This window comes from Anopheles maculipalpis, chromosome 3RL (genome assembly GCF_943734695.1).
Source record: "Anopheles maculipalpis chromosome 3RL, idAnoMacuDA_375_x, whole genome shotgun sequence".
In the NCBI taxonomy this organism is placed as follows: Eukaryota; Metazoa; Arthropoda; class Insecta; order Diptera; family Culicidae; genus Anopheles; species Anopheles maculipalpis.
Genome location: NC_064872.1, coordinates 42,704,000 through 42,727,110, shown reverse-complemented (window position 1 = coordinate 42,727,110; position 23,111 = coordinate 42,704,000). Strand labels below are relative to the sequence as shown.

Here is a 23,111-nt window from a genome sequence, read left to right as displayed (position 1 = left end):
ATGGTCAAATAGATTGCTGAGAGTCTTAAGAGCCGATCAAAACCGAACGCGGCGTGCCTTCCCCTTGTAATCGCAATAGCTACACTTTGCGCGTCTTTAAATATGCAGCTAATGCCCATCGCGCTAATAACCGATGGCAATACTCTTCATATGTGGCACGTTTACAAACGTAATTTTCAGCAAACCCGCGGTCTTTCTGGCGTTTTTTGCAATGCGCGGCGAAAACAGAATGGCATCCCTTCTAATGTATCCTTAAATGGTGAGTCCGCTTCTTCTCCTTTCGGGTAAATGTAGTCTTTTTAGAAAACATTTTTCTAGCGTGTTTATCGATCCCAGTAACATTCCAGCTCGAGCAACAGCAACAGACAAGCTCGATGTTGTGTTGTCTGTCATCTCTAAGCTTAAACACTCCTTTTCCCCAGGTCCTGATGGTATCCCGTCATCATTGTTGAAGGAATGTTCAATGTTTTTCGCTCCTTTACTGTGCCGTGTTTTCGGTAGGTCTTTGAAAGACGGTTCGTTTGCCCTGATCTGTCAAAAAGCATCGTTAATCCCGATCTTCAAGAATGGTGACCGCTCTTTATGCACAAATTATCGTGGTGTGTCGATACTATGTGCTCCTTCCAAGGTTCTTGAGTCTATCGTTCCTTCCTCTGTACACTTAACGTTATTTCCCAGCATCAGCATGGCTTTATGCCTAAACGGTCCACGTCCACTAACCTCATGTCACTTGTCTCTACTGTCTTCAATCATATGACTTCCGGCCGTCAGGTGGATGTCATATATACCGATTTCAAGGGAGCCTTCGACAGTATTCCTATCGAATTATTGATTATGAAATTAATCAAACTTGGTTTTGGTGATCCATTACTTTCATGGCTCAAGTCTTAACTTTACGGTAGGAGTTACAGAGTCAGAGTTGAGGACTTTCTCTCCGACTCCTTCGAAGCCATGTCTGGGGTTCCTCAAGGAAGCGTACTCAGAACTCTTCTTTTTTATTTGTTTGTCAACGACTGTGTCAATGTTCTTCCTCCAGACGGATGCCTCCTTTACGCTGATGATTGTAAAATTTATATGCGCACGGACGAGGACACAGTCCGTCGATTGTTTGAATCTCCAATCCTTCCTTAATTCCTTCTACACCTGGTGTTGCTCCAATGGTTTGGTGCTTTGCCTTGATAAATGTTGTGTTTTATTGTTAGGTCGAGAAAAATACTGTGGGTTTTCTCCTATTGTGGAATATTGTGGAATTAAATTATCAAGAGTCACCTCTACTATAGATCTTGGGGTCTGGCTAGACGACAGGCTGTCTTTCAATGAACACATCGACTAGATGCACTACATCTTGGTTTTATTATTCGTTTGTCCTCTGAAATCAGTAACCCACTATGTCTCAAATCTCTGTACTGTTGCTGGGTTCGATCAATTTTAAAATACGCTTCAGTAGTTTGGTCACCAGCTGGCCAGACAGCAATGGATAGGATAGAAAGTGTACAGCGGAAATTTACCCGTGTTGCTGTTCGACGTTTTCTAACCGAATACACTGAAGCGGTCCCCTCTTATCCTCATCTACGAGACAGACCTCTTCTCCTTATTCCGTCTCGTAGTACACGCCATGGCCAGAATAACCCTTTCGTACGAGCGCTGGCGACCTTTAATGACTGTTATCTCCTATTTGATTTTGGCATCCCGGTATCCCGATTCCGCTCTCTTCTACGTGATTCCTCTTCCTTTTCTGATTCTTAGGCCAAGAATATATTTGTAAAACCCACGCGGCATACAAAATAAGATATAAATAAATAAAGAAATAAAATTAACCATCCTTTCGGGTCATCCGTGTGCCATGTGTTTTCTTTGAAATGCAGAAATAAATTTCGAGTACAAACTAGAGAATGCCCATAGAGAATGCGTTTTTACTTTCCGAAAAACTAAAATTACTTAACCCCACCGGTTGCACGCAAAGGTGCATGGATCGATCCTGCCTATGCCAAAGTCTAGGTCACCACCATTCATGAAAACTGTTCATCTGTCATGAGTCTATCCAGGACTTGGGACATTATGTGCCACAAATAGCAGTAGAAGACGAGGATCTTCGGTCGGGGTTCAAGATTCAGAAAAAACGCAAGATTCTTCAGCGTTAGTTTTATTTATTCACTAGCAACACTGGAACCAACACTTGCAGGCGCTTGCAGATGCACATCGGTTGCCACTGAAATGTGCCCACTTCGCCCCAATCCTAAAAACGAAAAACGATGAGCTCGATTCTAACGTCCCAGGTTTGTGTTCTCGCACGCAACACACTCGGGTTAGCAAATGGACACAGCACGGAAGGTAGCATCTAATGCTGCAGAGCGTGTGAAAAGAAGTGTCGCATTAGTTACAAACGATGACAGGTCTTGGGTGAGAATGGTAGCAACGGTTACCACAGTGCATATGGAAATGGCAGCAAATCGGTACACCTGCAAATGGCAACATCCTGTCACTGGGTGTATGTGTGTGTGTGTGTGTGTGTGTACTTACACCCTACCATTCGTTTTCTGCCGATTTTATGCACGAAATACTCTGCGGCAACGGTGAGGTTCCATGTGGGATGTTAGTGAGCGCGTGAGTTTGGCCATATTGTCAGCAAGCGTCTAATGGCTCATAAATCTACCCCACGATGGGTCATTTCTTCTGACTAAATCAACCACAACCGACCGTGTACTTAGACGGTTCCTTACACCATAGGTAAGAAAGTTCTATTCGCTTTCATTCGAAATGGAAACGAAAACCCCGGCAAAAAAGCACACGGGCAGAGCGCGCGTGTATCGCAATAGTGTAAGGAAACGTGTTACATTAACGTTCCTGCGCCATTAGGAATGCTGCAATGAAGTGGCGCGAACGGTGTCCATTAAGTGGGAGAGTTGGATGCTTTCATCGTTTTCATTTAGGAAAAAAAAACCCCACCCCCCTCCTCCGCACCTTTCATGGGCTGTCCTGCTATCGCTCCTTTCTTTCTCTCCCCAACCACATATTTGCTGACCAAGGAATGTAATAAACTAAAAATAAACACATATTTAATACCCTCTTAAGTAAGCACGTAAGATACAGAGGGTGCCGCTGGGATAAAAACAGAAATGTTCTGTCTACGATTTTCCCTAGGTCATCCGGGTGGGAAAAACAGTTGTGACAGGAAGGCACGGTGGGTAGGCCATTTCAAGGCCGATTAAAGTGCATTAGCATAGTGTTGCTACCACCTCTTGCTCTCGCTCTCATATACTTCATTAGTAGATGTCTTTTGCAACGAGTGTGTGGCCACAACGTTTCCTCATTTGCATCGCTTTTCATCGTTGGTGTATGCATTTGTTGTTTTTTTTTTTTTTGTTTTTACTCACATTGGTTTTTGATACGATAAGGGAGATGAAGTGTGTGTATGTGTTCGCTTACCGAGATAGTTCTGGCTGTTCTGTAGCTCCGTTATCGTGATATTGGATGCACCGGCTGGTATGGTGGCCACGTGGACGTACCCATTGTTCGGGTTGGTCTTCGTGTAGATACCGGAAATGGGACGGCAAACGGTCATTCCGCACCGGACGGCGCCATTGTTCATGAACGTGCCCGAAATAACGCCACTGTTGTGAACGGCCTGCGGAAGAAATAAATCAAACACATGTCATTTGCAGCGGGAATAGTTAATAATACACGAGGTAGTGAAAATCGTCATCCAGTTTAGATTTTGTAAAATGAACACAAAACAGGTACGACACCTTCGGCCACACCCCAGCAGGTGGTAAATTGAAAATGGAGCTTTAAAACTGAGATCAATCTTTTTTCTGTTCATCTGGCATAAAGATTCCCATTGTACGGCATTACAAACTGTTGGCTACTTTCGCCTTAAATGGAGTACAAATCTGTTGAAATATGTTGTGGCGTGGAAAGAGCGACAGGTGAAAGGGGAAAATGTTCTTTTCTTGGTACAAAACACCTTGAACGCTCTGAGCTGCGAGCTGCGAAACACTCACACAGCAGAGTGTCGTGTCTCCACCAAGGAGAGCAGGGAAGGAAAACCGAAAATGACACATTTTAAAAAGAATGCCGCCTTAGAAAGATCTGTGGCATTCAGCTTTACATCGCACAACAACAAAAAATAGGCCACACACACACAACGATTTTAGTCTTGCAGCTTCCATCAAAAGCCCAGATCACGTTGCAGAGGCTGTAAAGACTAGTAAAGACAGCTTTGCTTCCCCTTCTCTGGCACTGGCTGGCGACAAATTTAACTAGAAACCACCAATACTTAACGCGTTGAAGCGGCAGACTAGCAGGACGAACAGAATGAGCGTGCCGAGAGCTGAAGAGAATTTCTTTCATCCTTTTAAGTCTTAAGAAAACTGTGTTTGCTTTTAATTTTCTCCAACGATCCTATTACAGAATCCTCGCTACCTACTGCTGGACCGAGCCTGTCACCTCGAGCCTGAATGTCAAGAAGCATGCGGGCGTTTCCCAATCGAATGTATACTGTCGGAGAACCTTATTAACGGGGGTTCCAACTCGTTCGCTTTTGGTGTGGTCTGTACGGAGTGACAAAGGCTACGGGTGATTGTCTTCATCTGTACATTGAGTGCATCTGTATCCTACCGAGCTGTTGATTAACATTTACTCTGTTTCACATTAAATGGATCATTTCGTCTTATAGCCTGGGCTGAAAACGATACTTTAGGTTTGGCATTGGTGGCATAGAATTTTCAATCAACTAAATCAGTGCTTTTATGTGATTGTGTTATTTTAATAGTTGAATCAAAATAATAATTGGTGTCACTAAGGAAAGACCATTTAAAAAATTATTTTGAATAATTTAACTTGTGTTCTGTTTTAGGTCCTATAAATAATACACATAATTCCTTTCTGTGTTAAAAATTCATTCTAAAGTTAAAAGTTCTTAAAGATATAACGCTTTAAGCGTTTAGTAACGTTTGGCAAAAGGACGCAAAAATTCTTTATCTTCTTGGGTAACATTTTGTACGACTAAACAATTTAAACTTATAAAGAAGACCACATATAACGTATCGCTAGAAAATATTTAATCACGCAAACTAAATGCAAATTCTCAATGGGTGGCCCCGGTAATAAAACTATTCGCAAAGTATCTTACTGAAAATTTGCCATTCTCATTCTCCCTTTTCGTTTTCTTCCCCTGTATCGCTTTGGAACCTGTATCTGTCATGCCGATGTCATGCAAGAAAATCACTTAATTATTCCGTTTTCACACTCCCACACGGAACAAAACGGTGCGGTAATCTAAGCGGAATAATTAAGAACGAAATGCCTTATGATGAAAAGCACACAACAGTGTTGTGTTGGCCGCCGTAGAACAACTAGCAGCCTGATTGCTATTGCTGATACTTTTCCTGCTGTGCTGACTACGCGCCGTAGCAATGGGTCGGTTTACCACAGCTTAAAGTTTGGCGTTCCATAGCATCATCGGTCTGCCTGTTTACTTCCGTTTCCGTTTATGAAGTAGCTAGGCAAAAGGAATTCCCTGTGTATAGTTGGAGGTATTTTTCGCCGATGGCTACGAGAACTGAATAAAGAGAAATAATGCTCATGAGCCTGATATATCAACCAGCAGTGGCATCCCGAGCAGCGGCCGGTACAGCAACGTCCAACTGGAAAGGCAGCCGGAATCCTATAAGGCTTTGTTGTTCAAACCCGAAACCAGAAATCTTCTCAAATCCCCGTGCTCTAACCCTTACCCCTTTTGCATACCAGCATCCGCAACGGTCAGCAGTACTTACCACCAGTAGTGCAACGGCAACGATCCGAAGTAATGAATTTTTAAAAAACATTTAAACAGTTCCACTCGTTTTTCACTGATCGTTGAAAGAAATTCGTGCCGGCGTGTGGGTTGAATGTGGCTGCAGGTTGCTGTAGAAGAAGCGGGATTTGTTGAGGGATTTTGCGTGCAGAACGGAATATTTCCCTTCGGCGAAGAAGAGTCACGTCACCGACACGGCAAACACGGAAATGGATTGTGGAGAAGGTTAATAAAGTATTCACGAAACTTTTCTCAACACCAGTCCGACCGTGCTATAGGGAGCCATGAGGCAGGGAAGTCGTGATCAGCGACCGAGTATATGAACAAGCTCACTTAGCACAGTGCGAGCCGATTGTTTCAATTCGAACGAAAGGATAATTAATCACTGCGGGAGCCAACACAAAACCGACACTTGGACGTACTAAATCACAACGAAACGGACTAAATCACGTATTTAAAGAACTGTCAGTAATGTGTGCGAATACTTCTCGGTGAATTCTACTCCTCCATCATATAATCTTAAGAGTTATCACTTGCAACACTCGCTTAGTTCATGGCATCATATTCTCGCCAATGCTACTGTCCGTGAGAAGAAGTGATGAGCTGAAGTGATGATGTTTGTGATTTTATGTCTTTGCCACAGGCCACAGAAATAAGATTTCATCTGTTTACGTTGAAGCATCCCAGTCAGGTATTCTCAGTTTACAGAGCTGGAACGCTTTCTATGCTTTTGTATGAAGTATGAAAGTGAAGAGATTTGCCCGATGATGCGTTTCAAAAATTTACTTTTACATAGTCAAATATTTCACTCAAAAAAGTACATTTTGTACTAATATACAGAGGCATAGATACATAAATTAAAGCACTTTCTTTATCTTTATTTTATCTACTAAATATCGGCTCGATTAGAAGCCCCACAATCGCTGTATTAAGTTGGCAACAGCAAATCTACTTCACCGTCCCTCGATTACCCAGCGGTTTCTATTAATCCCCAAAAATAATCCGATTTATCATACGGGTGACCGTATGGTGCGTGGTGTGCCGTCAAAGGATATGAAAGGATTTCATTAGCGAAACGGTTCTTTCCTTACACGCTTCTGCCAACTTTAAGCGGCTAACGACACACTAAGCGGTGATTAAGTTAGTTCCCAGCAGACTCTTGCTATCCGCAATGAACCATCCGACACTTCTAAGCTTCGTGGGACTTTCAACGTTGGTCGCCCAAAATCGAAGGTACGGTATGCTTTCGTCCCGTGTCGATCTTCATTACGCTTTCATAATACATAAAGTGTTATAATTCAATTCCATGAGCGCAACATCTTACAGGTCGTTTAACTCGCGGATATCCGCGCCTCCTGCAGCGCGAAGCGGTGAGCCTTTGCCTTCGGTGAGTTGGGTTGTGTTCTTGGCAGCCAAAGGGCAAAATACCCACCAGCCGAAGGTTTTGCAAGCGAATCTCCTCCACTCTCTCCACACAAGCGAATGCCTTCCACTTCATTGACCGCGCTGCGCTGCTGCTGCTGCTGCTGAAGGGAGAGCAAAGTTGGGTTTTGGTGATGATTGCCGCCGTTTTACCGAAAACTTTTAGCCCCACAGAGCACCGAGGATGCTCGTACAAGAATCGTTGTCATTCTCGTCATCATCAGTCTCGTCGTCCTCGTCGTGGTCGTCAAAGCGAAACTTAATTTGAGCATCGAATCAGTCTGGGCTATTCTCCAACGGACGTGTCCGTCTGAATCGTCAGAGCTAAAGGAGCCTACTCGAGATTGTTCCTATGACAAGAATGACCGTCTCAAGCGGCACACTAGTGGTGCGTTGCAACGTTCTTGTACCTTGCAGCGCGTAAGTTCAGCTACAAAGTTGAACTCTGATCTCGGGCGGAAAGTTTATTAGAATATCAAAAGAGGAGCGTAGCGTACACAGAGGGAATTGCTCCCACCCGAAGCGGTGATCTCGACCACCGGACCAAGGATGCACCGGCGGAATTGGTTTTTCTCGACAAGATTCTTCATTCACTACGGTTTGTTACCGGCGTGACCGCAACTGCAAGTGAAAGTTGGGATAAGCTTCAAAGATAGGAAAAGTTAAACAAGATGTAAGCCTACATTTCAACCGAACCCTTAGGAAAGAAGAATGGGGAAAGATAGTTTTACGCTGGTTGCATTTTTCTGGTGCATTTCTTTCTATTCTTTGTGGCCATCAGAATCTTTCCTACCTTCAAGAACGAAATAAACTCTCTTGATTTAGTGGTTCTACTGCTTTAGCTAGAGCAGACGTGTATGTCAATCAAATCATTTCAACTACAGCCTTTTATGCAGGTAATGGAAATGTAACTTCATTTTTTTTTGGGCTGATAGCGACGAAAAGCCGCATTGCAATACACTATTTGTTGGTATCACAAATCGGATTTCTTCATTATTATTTTTTAGTAAGCCACCTTTATGGTAATGAAAATGTTGAATGATTGAAAATAGGATAGCTGAGTAGCTCTCTCATTCATCATACTGTTGAAGTACCAGTCCTGACGCGGAAGGATCGGTTGTCGAATCCCGTGTGGACCGTCTCCCTACACACAGACTTCTCGAAAAATAAACCAAAGTAAAAATAGCAGCTAAACAAGCTAAATAACCAAAGTAAAACGGGCGGCCCGATGGTGTAGGCGACAGTGGCGCCGGTCTTCAAACGGCAGAACCGGGGTTCAAATCCCATCCGGACCGTCTCCCCGTAGTGAGGACATGACTTCCCAAAAACGTGGTATCGGCAGTCTAGAAAGCCATTTCGATGGCCGGCATGACCTTAGAGATCGTTAAGCCAAGAAGGAAAAGAAAATGGCAGCTAGAATAACATCTTGAATATCTGGAACATACACTAATGAGCTATTTCTGTAAAGAGTCGATGAACATCACTCATAAATTGTGTTTCATATTAACGATTGCTGCCACACAAATAGTAACAAACTCTTATGTACTGCTGTAAGGTGCAAATTTACTTGCTGCAGATTTTCATCCGTACTTCAGCGTTTCACACCACCTTGTTGACCCGTGACTAAGGATTTTCCGCACGTCTTTTGCCTATTACAATCCCCTTTTAAAGGTATCTACCATTTTCACCCTCGCCCGGTTTTGCCGGTCCCCTTTAAACCTTTATGCCGATCGGGTGAAGAGGATCGACTTTCTTTCTAAGTTCTACACTTGCCGGAGCACTTTTATCGGTGGAAGTATTTTTTATTCAAGACTGTACTCGTCCACCTAGATTGAATCAGGTAGGTTTTCGTATCGCAAATGGAACTGGCGCTGTTGAGTAAAAAAAAAATAAAAATAAATAACTCAAGTATGCATCTCGACAAGGTGAGCCTCTCGATACCCTCGACGGTCACAAACTCAAAACCCAATCAACCTTTATACTCACAGGCAGGGTTATAAAGTAGCTACAGCCGGTATATCACATGTGCAATGTGTACCGAATGTAGTAGCTTTACACTTCCTTCCTTATGGTCCTTCCTACGAAAGCACACGCCATGCTGGTGTGTGTGTGTGTGTGAGTGTGTATGCGCACATGGTTGACAACAGTGACCGAATATGTTGCTTATCAACTTCTCATCACTTTCAGTGATTCAATTGAATGCTGGGGAAAAGGAATTCAAATTTTGATTTCCCGGCAATGTTTTCCAGTAATAGCAAATAAGCTCTAACCAGATTCGCTAAGTTGTTGCGCATGAGATTACTTCTTGAGTAGAAAAACTAAGGATTTTTTTTTTCTAGTGAACCCCAGGTGCTTTTTTACTATTACTTACAGGGTCACTTAAAGAGAACAATAAGCAATAAGTTTTTTTTTTTTTCATTTTCTACGGTGCATGTGCATAGCGTACTCGTACACCAGGAAGTGAAGAGCGCTCAAGCCTTAGAACGCCTCCGGATGTTAAATATCAAAAGAAAGGTAGATCAAAGAATGTGCAGACACAAGGATGAAAACCTTAAGAACGTAATGCTAACAAAAGAAGCGATACAATAACGAAGTAAGGTAAAGTTCAGGATACTTGGTTAGAAGAATGGCTGGAATTTAAATTAAAAAAAAATGCTAATGCTTGCAGTGCACAGAATTTGAGTAATAATCTTTTTAAAGTATTTATACTTGATAAATAAAGAAAAGAAAAAAAAAGAAAACGAAAGAATAAAAGGGTTTCAATCGTTTGATGAAATGGAAATTATATTTTCTTCGTGGAAATTGTTGCAGATTCTGGTGATTTAGTACGACAAAAAGAGTTGTTGCTTTCGATTGATATTATTTGATGTACATGACCCGTTTGAATTTTCAAAAAGCTGAATCCGTTACAGTGAGTATATGAGGAAGCAACAAATCATTAAACCAGGCAGATTATCTGCGGGAATTAATCTTCACATGCGCTTAAACTTGTGTAGGTTAAATATGATTTCACTCAATTTAAACTCAAACACATTCGCTGAAGCAAGAAAATGATAAAAAAGCCATTCCTACATAATCTGCAGTGATATCTGCATTGTTGACAGATCATAACCTATCCTGCCATCGAGCCTGTGATAATCATCAGGATACCGTCGAGTAAATCATTGATCTGACGGATTACAAACAATATGATTAATCAAAAAGTGATCCAAACAAACCGGGTAGACTGTGTAATTCAACGTGGCAGTTTATTTGCCAACGGGGTTTTAGCGTTCGTTGACCACAATGAGATAATTAATTTTTTAATTTATCCTATCACAATCACATCCATTTTTCTGCACCACCTGAGCTCTCGCTCGCGGAGTGCCGGCCGCTTCAGTATGCTTTAAATTCCACCGGGGACACCCACAAACGTCCGGAGAGCTTGTTGATAAATGTTTGATTTCGGCAAGTAATTAATAGTTTGCCGCGTTCCGCTTCCGGCCAGTGCGAGGTTAATCCCATTGCGGTCCCGTGTCCCGATTATGGGCTGCAAATGAATGCACCACACACATACACACATACCTTCGCGGAGAGCTGTTTACGGTTGAACCATATTACCCGCCGCTTGCGATAATTAAGAGTTGCGCAGCCGACGTTCGATGTTTCAATTCCAGCCGAACATTTCAATTCGTTCGCGAAATCGATTATCGAGCTCGATGATGCGCATTCGTTTATCTATCGCTTTGTAAATCATCCGAGTACCATTATCACGAGCAGTCGAACGCCCGCATATCAAGTGGAAAACACAAAGCTATATAGAGTGGCTCATTGCATGTGGCAATTGCTGTTGGTGGCGTTGGTGGTTCCTTGGATGCGTTTCGGACTGGAAACGAAATTGCATTTCCATATGGCTCTGTGCAAAATCCCCACGGAGCGTAACGAGAATAGATTCAACGTGCGGAGCGGTACCTCATTACAACTAAATGTAAAATGGTCGGGATGGACTGATTGGAGCGGGGATTTCGAGAAGAAATGCATAGCTTTATGGGATGGATTGAAAAGCTTGTACGATGGAAAATTAGTGTGTGGCTTAGGATCGGGCTGTACAGCTGATTGTTCTGGAAAATATTCTCTCCATGGGAAATGCAATAACATAACGTTCTACACGTCCATTGGTTCAGAGATATTGTGCAGAACTATTTCGTTTACCAGTATGAAAATTACTATAATTTATGCACAATAACCAGAAAGGTATAAATTGAATATAAAATTGTTGAACCTTCTATCACGATGGCAAATGGTAGTATTATTTATACGTTTTTTCAATAAAGAAAACATAGGAAATACTTAAAGAATATCTTATATAAGAGGATAGTATAAAACACCTGCCAAAGCGTACGCATTAATACTCCATTGATGTTTTTGTACTGCCAATGGCGCAGCAAAAAGACACTAGCATACAGAAGCATCCATAATGTTAGTTGTTCGAATGTCACTTAGGGACCTCGGTGACCCTCGTACCCTAAACTGCTACTTAACTCTTGTTCATGCTGCACAGTCCGTCCTACAAAGCGTAACTAACATAAAGCGAAGCGGATCTCCGAGAGCCGGAAGTAAAATCTTCCCCGGTGTGCCTATTTTCTACTCCCTCAGAAATCGGTTGAATGTATGGGACGCTGAGCAGGAAAAGTGCATCAAAAGAATTCCATACACTGAGGGCTGAGATGGGGGTTACACGCACTATGCACTCGGTTGCATGTTGCCTGTCAACTGAGAAGTGAAGTACCGACGGTGTAGTAGTGTTGCCGGTAGGTTATTGTGTTTAAAAGCTGGAAAATGCCAACTGGGGTAAGACTGGTGCTGCTCTGGTGGGAGAATACCTTTTTCCCAACAGGCATCAGGACTTCTGCGAGAGACGAATGGTGATGGGCCAGTAGTAAGAACGCTTAGCATTGCATTGGGTCGGGTGAGGAAATATGTTTCTTCACTCCAGATTCCACAGCTTCCGAACTTTCAGTTTGTACGGCAAATCAGAATACTTTTGTTGTAGTCTCAAAGCTAACGTGATTGGGGTGTTGATAGTGTGAGTCAATGTAGATTACGTGGAATTGTTTGAACATTTTTCTAGACCATAATTGTGAGCTTTTCAAAACGATTTTTGTTTCCTGGTGGAGATTATTGTATAAACATTTTATCAATACTCGTTGACCTGCTGTACGAGACAACACCCCTACTTCTGGCACCTGTTTTGAAGCCCTTTTTCTGCTGCGAATCTGCGCCATTGACTCCAGATATTATAAATTTTTATTGCTGATATCTGTACACTTAGTTTTCTTTTATGACTTTTTTATTAAAATTGTTGCTATTTTCACTAAATGTACACAAAAAGTTACGTGTACATTTTATACGGCTTCAAAACTGACCTATTTACCTCAAGTAAACCAATGGTTTCCATTTTACTCATTGCGACGGATGCTCTTACTGGCTGTATAATCAAAATTGTCTTCTAAATTTGTATAGCAAGCTTTCAGCATGCTCAGCTTTACTAAATGGGACCAGGCGATTTCCATTCAGCCGTCGAAAATGCTGCTCCCCAGTTGTTTATGCACCCCGTTACGTAATACCGGAAGTGCACAAAAGCTTAGCACTTGACAGTTTCAGCTTTTGATTCAGTCTTTTTAGCCTTTTCAGCAACACGCCACACACACCATCATTCCGACCGGCCCAAAGAGCGTTATTGTGAGCAGGCAATTTTTCACGCCACCAGCCGAGCAGACGGCCTCACCATGACAGTGTAAGATGTTATCTTTTCTAGTTTTATGAAGTTTGCGTAACGCTGTAGCACCTACACACTTCCCGCCGGCAGGAGTGTAAAGCGCGAAACAACGCGGGGCAGCGATCGCATCCTTCTTGCTGCAACTATGCAAAGTAATTAAAAATCACAGGGCCGTAATACGCTTGACAGTACAGTAGCAACGACGAATCGTATCGGCTTAGCTTGGTGCTGTTCTGCCGCACGGTTCGAGAGGAACACTCTTGGCCTGAGAGAGCTTTACGAATGGGCAACAAGAGCAACGTATTCGCAACTCAATGTCGTTCTTCTGACATGGGAAACCTTCTTTGAACAACGCCTCGTTGCTGAAAAGCTACAGCAATTTGACGCGTACTGTTTGCATGGGTGTTTTTGAGCCTTCCACATGGGTGAGTGTGTGTGTGTGTACTGGGCCAAGTTGAACATGTGTACTCCGTTTTGGGGCAGTTTATTAAAATGCACGAAGGTGAAGGTTGAAGACTGTATTCATGAAGGACCGGATGTTTTCAAAAGGTTCTCATTTTTAACGGAAAAAGTACGAAAATGGTATTTTATGGCGAAGAGACACCTTCTGGCGGCTATGGATCGCTCGCAGCACTAAAGCAGCAAACAAAAAGAAGAAGAAAAAAAACGATACAAAATGGAGCTTATGCGAAAGCATCCATTAGCCGGAAATTACCCCTGGGATCAGCTAAAAGCAACGGGATGATGTTTACAAAAATAATCAAACCCACCTTTGCCGGGTGTCGGTTATCAGCGTTTGTGTACGGTTGGATAAGTGTGGTGTGGCATGCTGGTGACGAAACAATTATTTTATGGGTCGGTACAATTTCTTTTGGTCGGTCTTGTTTCATAACACTACGCAAACTGCTCCATTCCTCAACGCAGTGCAAACCAAAACCGTCGCATATTTAATCTTATTATATGGGTTATCGAATTTAAATATTTTGTTGCTGTTGTTGTTGAACTGTTCAATGTATTCATAGGACATCATACACACTTGTTTGGCTGATTTTCTATCCCGAAACCAGACGCTAATGCGGCCTTAAATGCCCTTCAATGCGGCCTTAAATGTTTAAGAAATGATTATATGAAATACATGCAAGTGTAAATAACATTTATTCCATATCTTTTGTAGATCGCTAGTTACTACAACTTACATACAGATGAAACATGTTATACATAAGATCCGTGGCTGGTTGGTTTGTAAATTTAGTTTAGTCATTTATTGGCCTTTTTTAATTATGCACTGATCACTGATTGACGCAAAATTCAAATTAAATGTGTCACTTTGTACAAAAAGGGTGACAGGATGGACTGTGCTAGCTTCCGGGCCATCACAGTCCTGGATGCTGCCTATAAAATCCTGTCCGGAATATTCTTCTGCAGACTGGAGCCCCTTGCTAAAGATTTCGTCGGAAGCTACCAAGCTGGATTTGTTGGAGGCAAATCAACAACCGACCAAATCTTTACTCTACGGCAGATCCTCCAAAATTGAACTCATTGACTTCAAGGCGGCCAAACCAAGGACCAAGGACCAAACTATGGAACACCATGCATCAGTACGGATTCCCTGAGAAGCTGGTACGGCTGCTAAAGGCCACTAAGGACGGGGTGCAGTGCAAGGTGAGAGTTTCGAGCATGCTGTCGGAATCGTTCGAATTTCAACGGGGTCTCAGGCACTGAAACGCGAGGCCAATATAATTAGATTGAGCATCAATGCGATGAAGACAAAATACCTGCAAAATATGACCGTGATAAAACCCGACTCGGAAGCAGAGTATCAGTTGACGGCGACGATCTCGAGGTGGTAGAGGAGTTCTGCTACCTTGGTACGATCGTAACTTCGGACAACAACGTAAGCAGCATTGTTCAGTGTAATCGTGCCTACTACGGACTCCACAAACTCCTGCGATCCAGAAGACTCCAAGAACACACGAAATGTACGATGTAACGCAACTTGATACGTCCGGTGATCCTCTACGGGTATGAGTCTTGGACTATGCTGGCGGAAGACGCCAATGCACTCGCCATTTTCGAACGGCGGATGTTAAGGACTATCTTTGGCGAAGGAGAATGAACCACGAGCTAGCTGAGCTGTTTAGTGGTGCTGATATCCTGACGGTAGTCAAACCCGGAAGGATTCGTTGGCTGGGGCACGTGATGAGGATGCCGGACTCATGCCCCACGACAAAGGTGCTCGTCAGCGACCCGTTCGACACGGGGCATAGAGGAGCACAGCGAGCTTGTTGGCTGGATCAAGTGGAGTCTAACCTGTTGGAGATCTGATGCAGCCTCGACCGAGTTTCCTGGAAACTGATTGGAGACTTGGCCATGTCGACGCGACGTGCTCAATCCTGAGCAGGCCAAGAAGAAGAAGAATCTTCACTTTGTGTAAACCGTTCACCTGCTTGAAATTCATCTTTAATGACATCATGACATCAGCGGGACGTTTCTTTTTCTTGGCTTAACGAATGGCCACCGAATGGTTTACTAGATAACACGTAGTTTAATAGTTAGTCCTCACGGTTCAAATGAGAATTGAACCTCGCTTCCAGTCGTGTGAAGACCGGTTCCGCTGCCGTCTCAATTTTAGCTGGTAGAGAGGACTAAAATTTACTAGTGATTTGACCTCATTTTTTTTAGGTAAACTGCTGCTACGTTTGTCTCTGTACCTTGCACATGTTCAATAAATGACCTTTCGTATTATGGCTTGTCTGAAAATATTCCTTTTCTACGCTAAATTTTCATCGTCTGAACATGCAATTTCTCTACTTGAAATAACATTCAAATGGAAATACCTCACGAAAACAACTGCCGACAAATAAGGATCCTCAATAGCTTGTTTTAAATAATGGTCCTTAGTACAAGAACGATAGAGGTTTGCAGGTTTGGTTGGTTGCAACCTTTTGCAAACTCAACGCAATGCTAACCAAAGGGAATTTATAGATACTTAATGATGCTGTTTATAGCGTTAGCCTAAGGGCTCCCAGAATAGTTTGCACGCGAAAAGGACACCTTCGGACCGACTTGCAACAGCAAATGTTCTACAAAAGGGGCCATGGGTAAGGAAAAACCGCCCACAATTTGTCATCCAACCGCCAGCCAGCCAGTGAACGAAGACAGAGTCTGTCCACCTTTTTTTTACGCTCCTATCGGAATCGGAACACATTTAACATTTTCTACAAACGCAGCCAGGTAGAGCACTGCTGAATAGCCCAAACCAGCTACGCAACTGTTTCACAGAGGTAGTATGCCCCCAAACAACGCAATCAAGCGAAGTGTAATTAGAATTTGCATCTAAATTCAACATCCCGTGAGCATAGCTTTAGGGCAGTGGTAGGGCAGTTAGTGCGGAACGATCTCTTCTCTCCCCCTCAACAATGACAAAATCTTGTTTGAGAGTGTGGACAAAATTAGCTTCTTCCCATAATGGTCCTTTGGTTGGCTGCCTGGTGCTCCAATGTGCTGGGCAACAAAAGGTTGGCAAACGGCTCGATCCCCGTTGCGCCTAGACGGCGATTTTCGCTTGTTCAGTTGGCCATGTCTCACGTATTACCGATTTTTTTTTTTTGTTCTTCTACAACACTCTCGACAAACGTCGACCTTCTCCATTTCAAGTGATCCATTTGACCGGCATTCAGTAAGTTAGTTTCTGCGCGTGGCTATTATTCGTAAATTCATTACCGGCACACTATTTGCACACCTGTCCGATGGCGCCGGCAACCAAATAATATCGTCATTTACACACCTTAAACCACTCTCGTGACTGGGGCTGTTTTTTTTTGGTGGGAGGAAACCCCGTATGAAAGGTAGTGTAAAACGTAGTATCATCATTTGTTGGATTGGTCAATGTGAACCGGAATGACCTGCGAAATGTGTGTGTTTTGTGTGTTGTGTTCTGTGTCATCGTGATCCCGGTCGACTGACAAATGTCAAACACAACACAAACAACTATCAGGTGTGGAATTGGTGGTGAGGCGCCTCTACCCAGGTGTCCTACTACCTCCAGGATCAGCGGATACCCGTGGCGTCTCTGCTTTTTTAGAGCTTCGAAACGTCAACAAAAGCAACAATGTGTGGCGAGAGGTTTTATGCGGGATTCGTTTTGATAGATTGGTGCTGGTGCGTGTTTGTTCGAATAGTTCGTTATTTTTACTCGCATGAATCACTCCGTGTTTGTGCAGGGTGGAAAATGGGCAAAATATTGATGATGCGTAGAGTTAATAACTTTTGTGTGTAAGGTGTAAACATGTCATAAAAAAGTGTGTAAAAATGCGTGTATGATTGCATGTTTGTAGTCGTACATTTGCTATATCACGTGGTAGAGGCCGTGGTTATACCATTTTTGTTAGTTTCTGAAGCTTTAAAAGCGAGTTTCGGCTTTTTCCGCTTTGACTTTATCCAACGATATCTTTTGCTTTAAAGTATACATAATGTGACTTGTAGAACTTTGTGCACATTAAAAATTCATTTACTCACATGAGGATACAAAATGAGCGAGCAAAAAAAAAACCTTAAAAAATAATTATAAAACTCTTCCAAAGTTTCTTTCTATACATTCCGAGATTCCGAGACACAACGTATTTGCAGAGTTTGTATTGTTCTAAACTTTCGTCTCATTGTGCGGGATGTTCGGGACCCGAACTCATTCAAAAGTTTTCATTTCTCTTGCACAGTGCAAACTGGTAACCCTGGCAATCCTCACTCATTGACTGAAGTGTAGTGACTCGCACGTATCTTACGCAATGAAGCTCAACGCGAGTACACCACCGACCACCCATTACAGCCACGGTTGAGTGGAAATGCTGGAAACATAAATTACACTCCACCCTGATCCGGTGGTCCAACAAAGTGTGGCGCTCTAAGCCACATGGAACAATATATTTATATTCTAAATATTTCAATAGCTTGCGCATCGCACGCAAGTGCCCCCGGGCGAACTAACACCACGTACCAAAGGGGGACCAGTATACTCGACCGAATCAACTCTGCTCCGCACGGGTAAGGGCAACCGGACACAAGCTCGTCCTTAATTACTTTGTATTTTATCTTGTTTACCTTCCAAAATCGCAGTCTGTCGAGCGAAAGCGTGAACAGTTGTACTTGAAGGATGATGACTCGTCGGTCGCCGTTTACTTGTTTGCTGTGGATGCAGTGTGTAGCAGCGACCTTCACGATACCCATACCCGGGGGCAAACCCTGCCCCCGGTTCGCAGGCAACTAACTAACCGCTCTACCATTACACTTCCGATAGTAAACTGCAAACACCGACGAACCGACGAACCAGCCAGCCAGCACTGTGTGTGTGTGGATCACGCTGGAACAAAGGTGGAAAACGCTTCGAGTGTTACAGGATCGCAACGGATGAAAGCCCCAGGAGAGCTTGAGTCTCCTGGGCGTACCGTGTACTTGAGGAAATGTAGCACTATGCGAGAAAACCTCCATTAGCAAAGGATGTGTTGTACGGGTTGGGCATTTTTTTGTTGTTGTTGCTTTGGTTGTGGCTGTTACTACTAGCTGGGAACAACTTTTTCATTCGTGTTTTTCGTGTGCTTTTTGTTTTCCTCCACCCCTTTTTTCTCGCCGGATTTGGGCGGACGGTTTTTGTGCCCAGATGTGCTACAGACACACACACACACACTGACCTGGCGGAACGGCAGAAATTGTAGGTGAACCGTAAACAACTCACCGAAGCGCACGCTTTTTCTGTTTATTCATCGCAAAACTTCTCATCAATAGCATTGAGAAGAATGTAACGAAATCTACGCTCGGCTCGGTATATATCAACCAGGCGAACGCTACGGGCTCTACAACCCTCAACAACACTGTTGGACTGCAAGAGTAAAGTTCGCCAGTCCAGGAAAAGCACAGGGAAATTGTATAAAATTGATAATAACCGTTGGACAAATTGGGCGGGCTGGTGAACATGGTGCGCGCGGCCATACACCAACGGTTGGTCGGCTATGCTAATGGTGTAGCCCTATGAACTTTCCTCCTGCCGTTACAAAGCTACCCGTTTGAGCGTTCTAGTTGTACGGCAAGGCTGTTTGATATGTTTTGTGCCGTTTTAGAAAACTTTTCGGATTGAATTTGAAGCAAAACTTCCGGTTTGCTACATAAATCGGAATGTGCTGCAAACGGTTCTGGCTAGCTTAAAGCACCAAACCAGAACCAATGGGATGGTTTAATGAAGGGAAAACTTTACCCGAACTGTCCTCAACATAAAAAAGGGTAAAGTAGAAAATAATAGCGTTAGTATTTTGATAGAAGATACAACTGTATGTGGCATCGAGAACAAACCTGCTAATCCGTGAAAGGATGCGGGCTTACTCGCGCGTCAATCCTCACCGATAGATGCCGTTGAAACTTAATAGAGATTATTGTGAGCGATTGCCTGAAGCGAATGCTCCAAAACGTACACAACATAAAACCCATTCAATTTTCATCCCGTATTCCCGGGGGTGGAAATTCAATTCGGAACACATCACACATTGCGTGGCGTATCAGTTCCCATCATTGAAATCGAACAACGCCCGGAGGATGTACATTTCCGTACATCCTCCGTACATCCCAAGGAGTGTTGTCGTTGCGGTGGTCGTTTGCATCTCTTCACAGGACTGTTTGAGTGGCAGACAGTTTGCATGGGAAATAAGTTTTCCTTTCGTGTGCCCTCGCTCGCTCTATAATCTTTTCGTTGAATTTGAATATCCGCGAAGGTACGCCGGCACGCGCCTGTTTTTAACGGGTGTCTGTGTTATGGTAGATATTAAGGTGTTACGATACACCGAAAAGCGTACCGATACGTTGAGTGTGTATCGCATGTTTTTCCACAGCCAGGGCTTTATTGAGATGTGTTCTGTGTTTGGCAACTTGCAGTGAGACAACAATTTGCGCACCATGTTTTGTAGTGCAACACGCCCGGGCAGCAGCATGCATTAAGTGCATTCCATCCCAATATTTTTATTTTTGTTGATTATTTGAAATGAAAGCAAGCCATTTTGTCTGAAAGCTTTTAAACCTGAGCCAAAGTCGATCATCATTCTACCACGTGGCAAAAGATAGAATCAATTTCTTCTCTTCCCAAACGACAACGTTTATGCATTTGTGCTATCCGGTGTTTTTCGTATTCACACCATTCTCCCTCCATGTGGCCCGGAGGAAGTGTTGCAAAAGTACATAAAATTCCTAAGTATTCCTCCACGCAGTCAAATCGAGCAGCCGCTTGATTTAGTGTGCAATAGAATCGAAACGGCAATATGGTGCGCGCCCGCAACCCGCACCACCCTGCTGTCACAACTGGGCGAGTCAATTTAAGACGAAAAAAGTCACTTTTAATGGAATTTTTCCTTCCCCGGGCAGTCATAAAACATGAGCCGTAAAAAAAAAAATGGCGTACACACAGCACAAATTTCCAAACATTTATGCATTCGCTCACAGCAAAGGCACGGTGCTCTCAGACCAAGTAGGTACTCCGATGGGAACCACGCTCGCCGTCGAACATCACAACCTCAATCAACCGTGGATCGGACCCGGACCGTCAGTTTTGAAATGAAAGTTCTTGAGCCAAAGTCTCAAGAACTTCAACTCACAGCTTCATCGCCCTTTTTACTTTGCTGAATACGCACAACACGCCACCCGTTTGGAGACTCGTTAATCGGAGGACTTATGCATTATAGCGTAATTTCCTAATTTCTGCACAAAAAGAGCGCTAACGCAGCTAACGCTAAGGAGTCAAGCATAAGAAGCACTTGGTAATCGTTTTTTTTCTTGCTTCATTTTTGAAAAAAATTCACTAAAACACGCTCACATGCATACGAACTTCTGTGTTTGGGTGCAAACGTGTTCGTACAACAACCGGCACGGCGCTTAAGTCCCGAAGCTGAGAAAAGAGGCAACGGCGACGAATTATGCTGCAAAAGTGCTCTCAAGTGTTTATTATGCGCCTTTGTCATCGCTCAAATCCCCAAGAGTGTCGCGACTGCCGATTTATGTGCCTGTGTTCCCCACTGCCACTCATTGTTCCCTTTGCCACTTGGAACTCAACAGCCAACAACAACAACAACAGCCATCACAAGGCGTCTCCATTCGGACGGATGTGGAAGAACAAGAGAACTGTTCTGATGAAGAGATGCCCATTTTCATAGTGGCACTTTTCCGTTTCCTTCTTATGCTTTTTGCTGAAGGGTGGAGCGGTGGGAGCGGCACACTCCCATGTGGGAGTGTTTGGGAGCTGGCGATTTTTAATGGCTGCCAAGTTACACACAGAGACAGGACGGTAGCTTCTCAACTGGCTCTCAATGGCTTCCTGCACTTTCTCGCATCCTTTACCCATCCAAGCATATGCTACCCGATGGATAAGAAGAAAAGAAATTTCATAATTTGATCCCACTCCCACTCGCTCATATTGGTCTGCTAGTTTGTTAGAGAAAAGTGAACTTTTCTCCAAACTTTCTTTCCCCCGGGATGAAGTGAGCTAGCAGAAGAAAAAAAAAAAAAAACGCATCATCTATGATCGAGGAGAGGGCGAATAGGTTGAATGCTGGTGGGATCGGTTTTGGGCGAAATGCGAAAATTGAGTCAACTGCTGACAGACGTCGCAATGGTGACTTTTGTATTTTTCCCTGCACTTCTGCAGTGGCAGTTGTTCGTGAAATACGACACTTGACGATAGGAAGAAACAGAACTTTAAATGTTTTGTGAATTTGGATCTACATTTATTACCAGACTTTTTGTATCAAGCAGCTAAATTAAAGAGAAAAAATTAAAACGAAATTCACGATGCAGCTGTTGTTACGAAAGTACAGAAAATACGTTGAAAGCTAGGCATAAGGGTGAACGAGGCCTATTTAATGTTCATCTTTAATCCTAGCATCCCCCCCATGGATAGCGCAGTATCATACAGAAGCATAATTTTTAACCCACTGCAAAAGCGTCCTACTTGTTTGTTGATATACGTCCTGCGACGTCGAACGAAACATAACAACTCCGAGCAAAAAGCTTCCCTTGCCTATCAGATCTGCGGATCAAACCATTCCTAACGTGCCCTACAGCACTATGACGCATCTCGATGTGACTTCACCGTGATTGGAATTGGCCAGCACCATAAACAACCCGTCCAGTGAGTAACGATGCTTTTTGTAAATCGAAAACAGCAGTTATTTATTTTGACAATTTCCATCACAACTAGTCCACTCTCCTCGAACAGGTTCGCTGCTAAACGTTACCATCCTTTCGGGGGTGATTTTGTGCACGTTTCAAAACTGCCCCAAAATGGCCACGTACGCAACCGATGTATCGTACATTGGTGTGACCACCAATCGGAAACATTTTGCCGACCGCGTCCCATCGTACATCATGTGCAACGTACTGTGAAGCTCCCACAAACATGGCGCAGGAATCCTACCACCCGAGCGTTTGATCGTCCTCACCAGCGCGATCGAACAGAAACTCTTCGCAACTCCTATTTATCACGCACAGGCGGCCGATTATAATGGTGGAAAATGTTGTCGATTAAACCGCGGAAAAATCGAACCGTACTCGTACAATGTTGGTGTGTGCTTGTGTGTGGAGCATGGCTTTTTTCCACAACACAAGGAGTGCCTAGGGAAGGGCAAATCGGTTTGCGGGCTGGACCTCATCCAACGATCACGTCTGATCAGCGCGCATAAAATCGCGCACCCCGGAAAGTTGGAAAAGGCGGCAGACGGGTGAGAAAACATGGACAGTTTCGCTTTGGTGGTGGTGTAAAGGGAACTTTTTTTTTGTTTTATGGGTTGCTGAAACTTTTCTTATCGTACGAATTGCTGGGTGAATTGTTTTCCGAGCATCTGCCAGCCCTGTTCATCGTTCGCGTGTTGCTTCCGATGCATCGTACAGTGCAGGGTGGCTGACGTAAGGGAAGTGGAATAAAAGTATGAAACGTTAAGTTGCGTTTCCGTGCTCAAATACACGACGATTCGAGCGATTTGGGACGTGCAATGCGGTAGGCTGAAGAGGTGATTGTTTTATGCATATGTGTGTCTGTAATGCGTTGTTTTTGCGGTTCGGTTTTTCGACTGCCCAGCATTCCAGCTCCGGGCATCCCGCGCTATCTTCACG

The 23,111-nt window shown here is 43.6% G+C and overlaps 2 protein-coding genes across 2 annotated transcripts in view; one reads left to right on the top strand and one right to left on the bottom strand.

The window, feature by feature from the left end:
* LOC126564696 (rab GDP dissociation inhibitor alpha) overlaps window positions 1-23,111 on the top strand; it is a 442,469-nt gene that overhangs the window by 330,728 nt on the left and 88,630 nt on the right. The gene's annotated exons all lie outside the window — the stretch shown is intronic.
* LOC126565795 (thrombospondin type-1 domain-containing protein 4) overlaps window positions 1-23,111 on the bottom strand; it is a 94,024-nt gene that overhangs the window by 4,004 nt on the left and 66,909 nt on the right. The window contains exon 7 of the mRNA XM_050223004.1: window positions 3,427-3,625. Coding sequence (XP_050078961.1) covers window positions 3,427-3,625 — 199 coding nt within the window. The remainder of the gene's footprint in view (window positions 1-3,426; window positions 3,626-23,111) is intronic.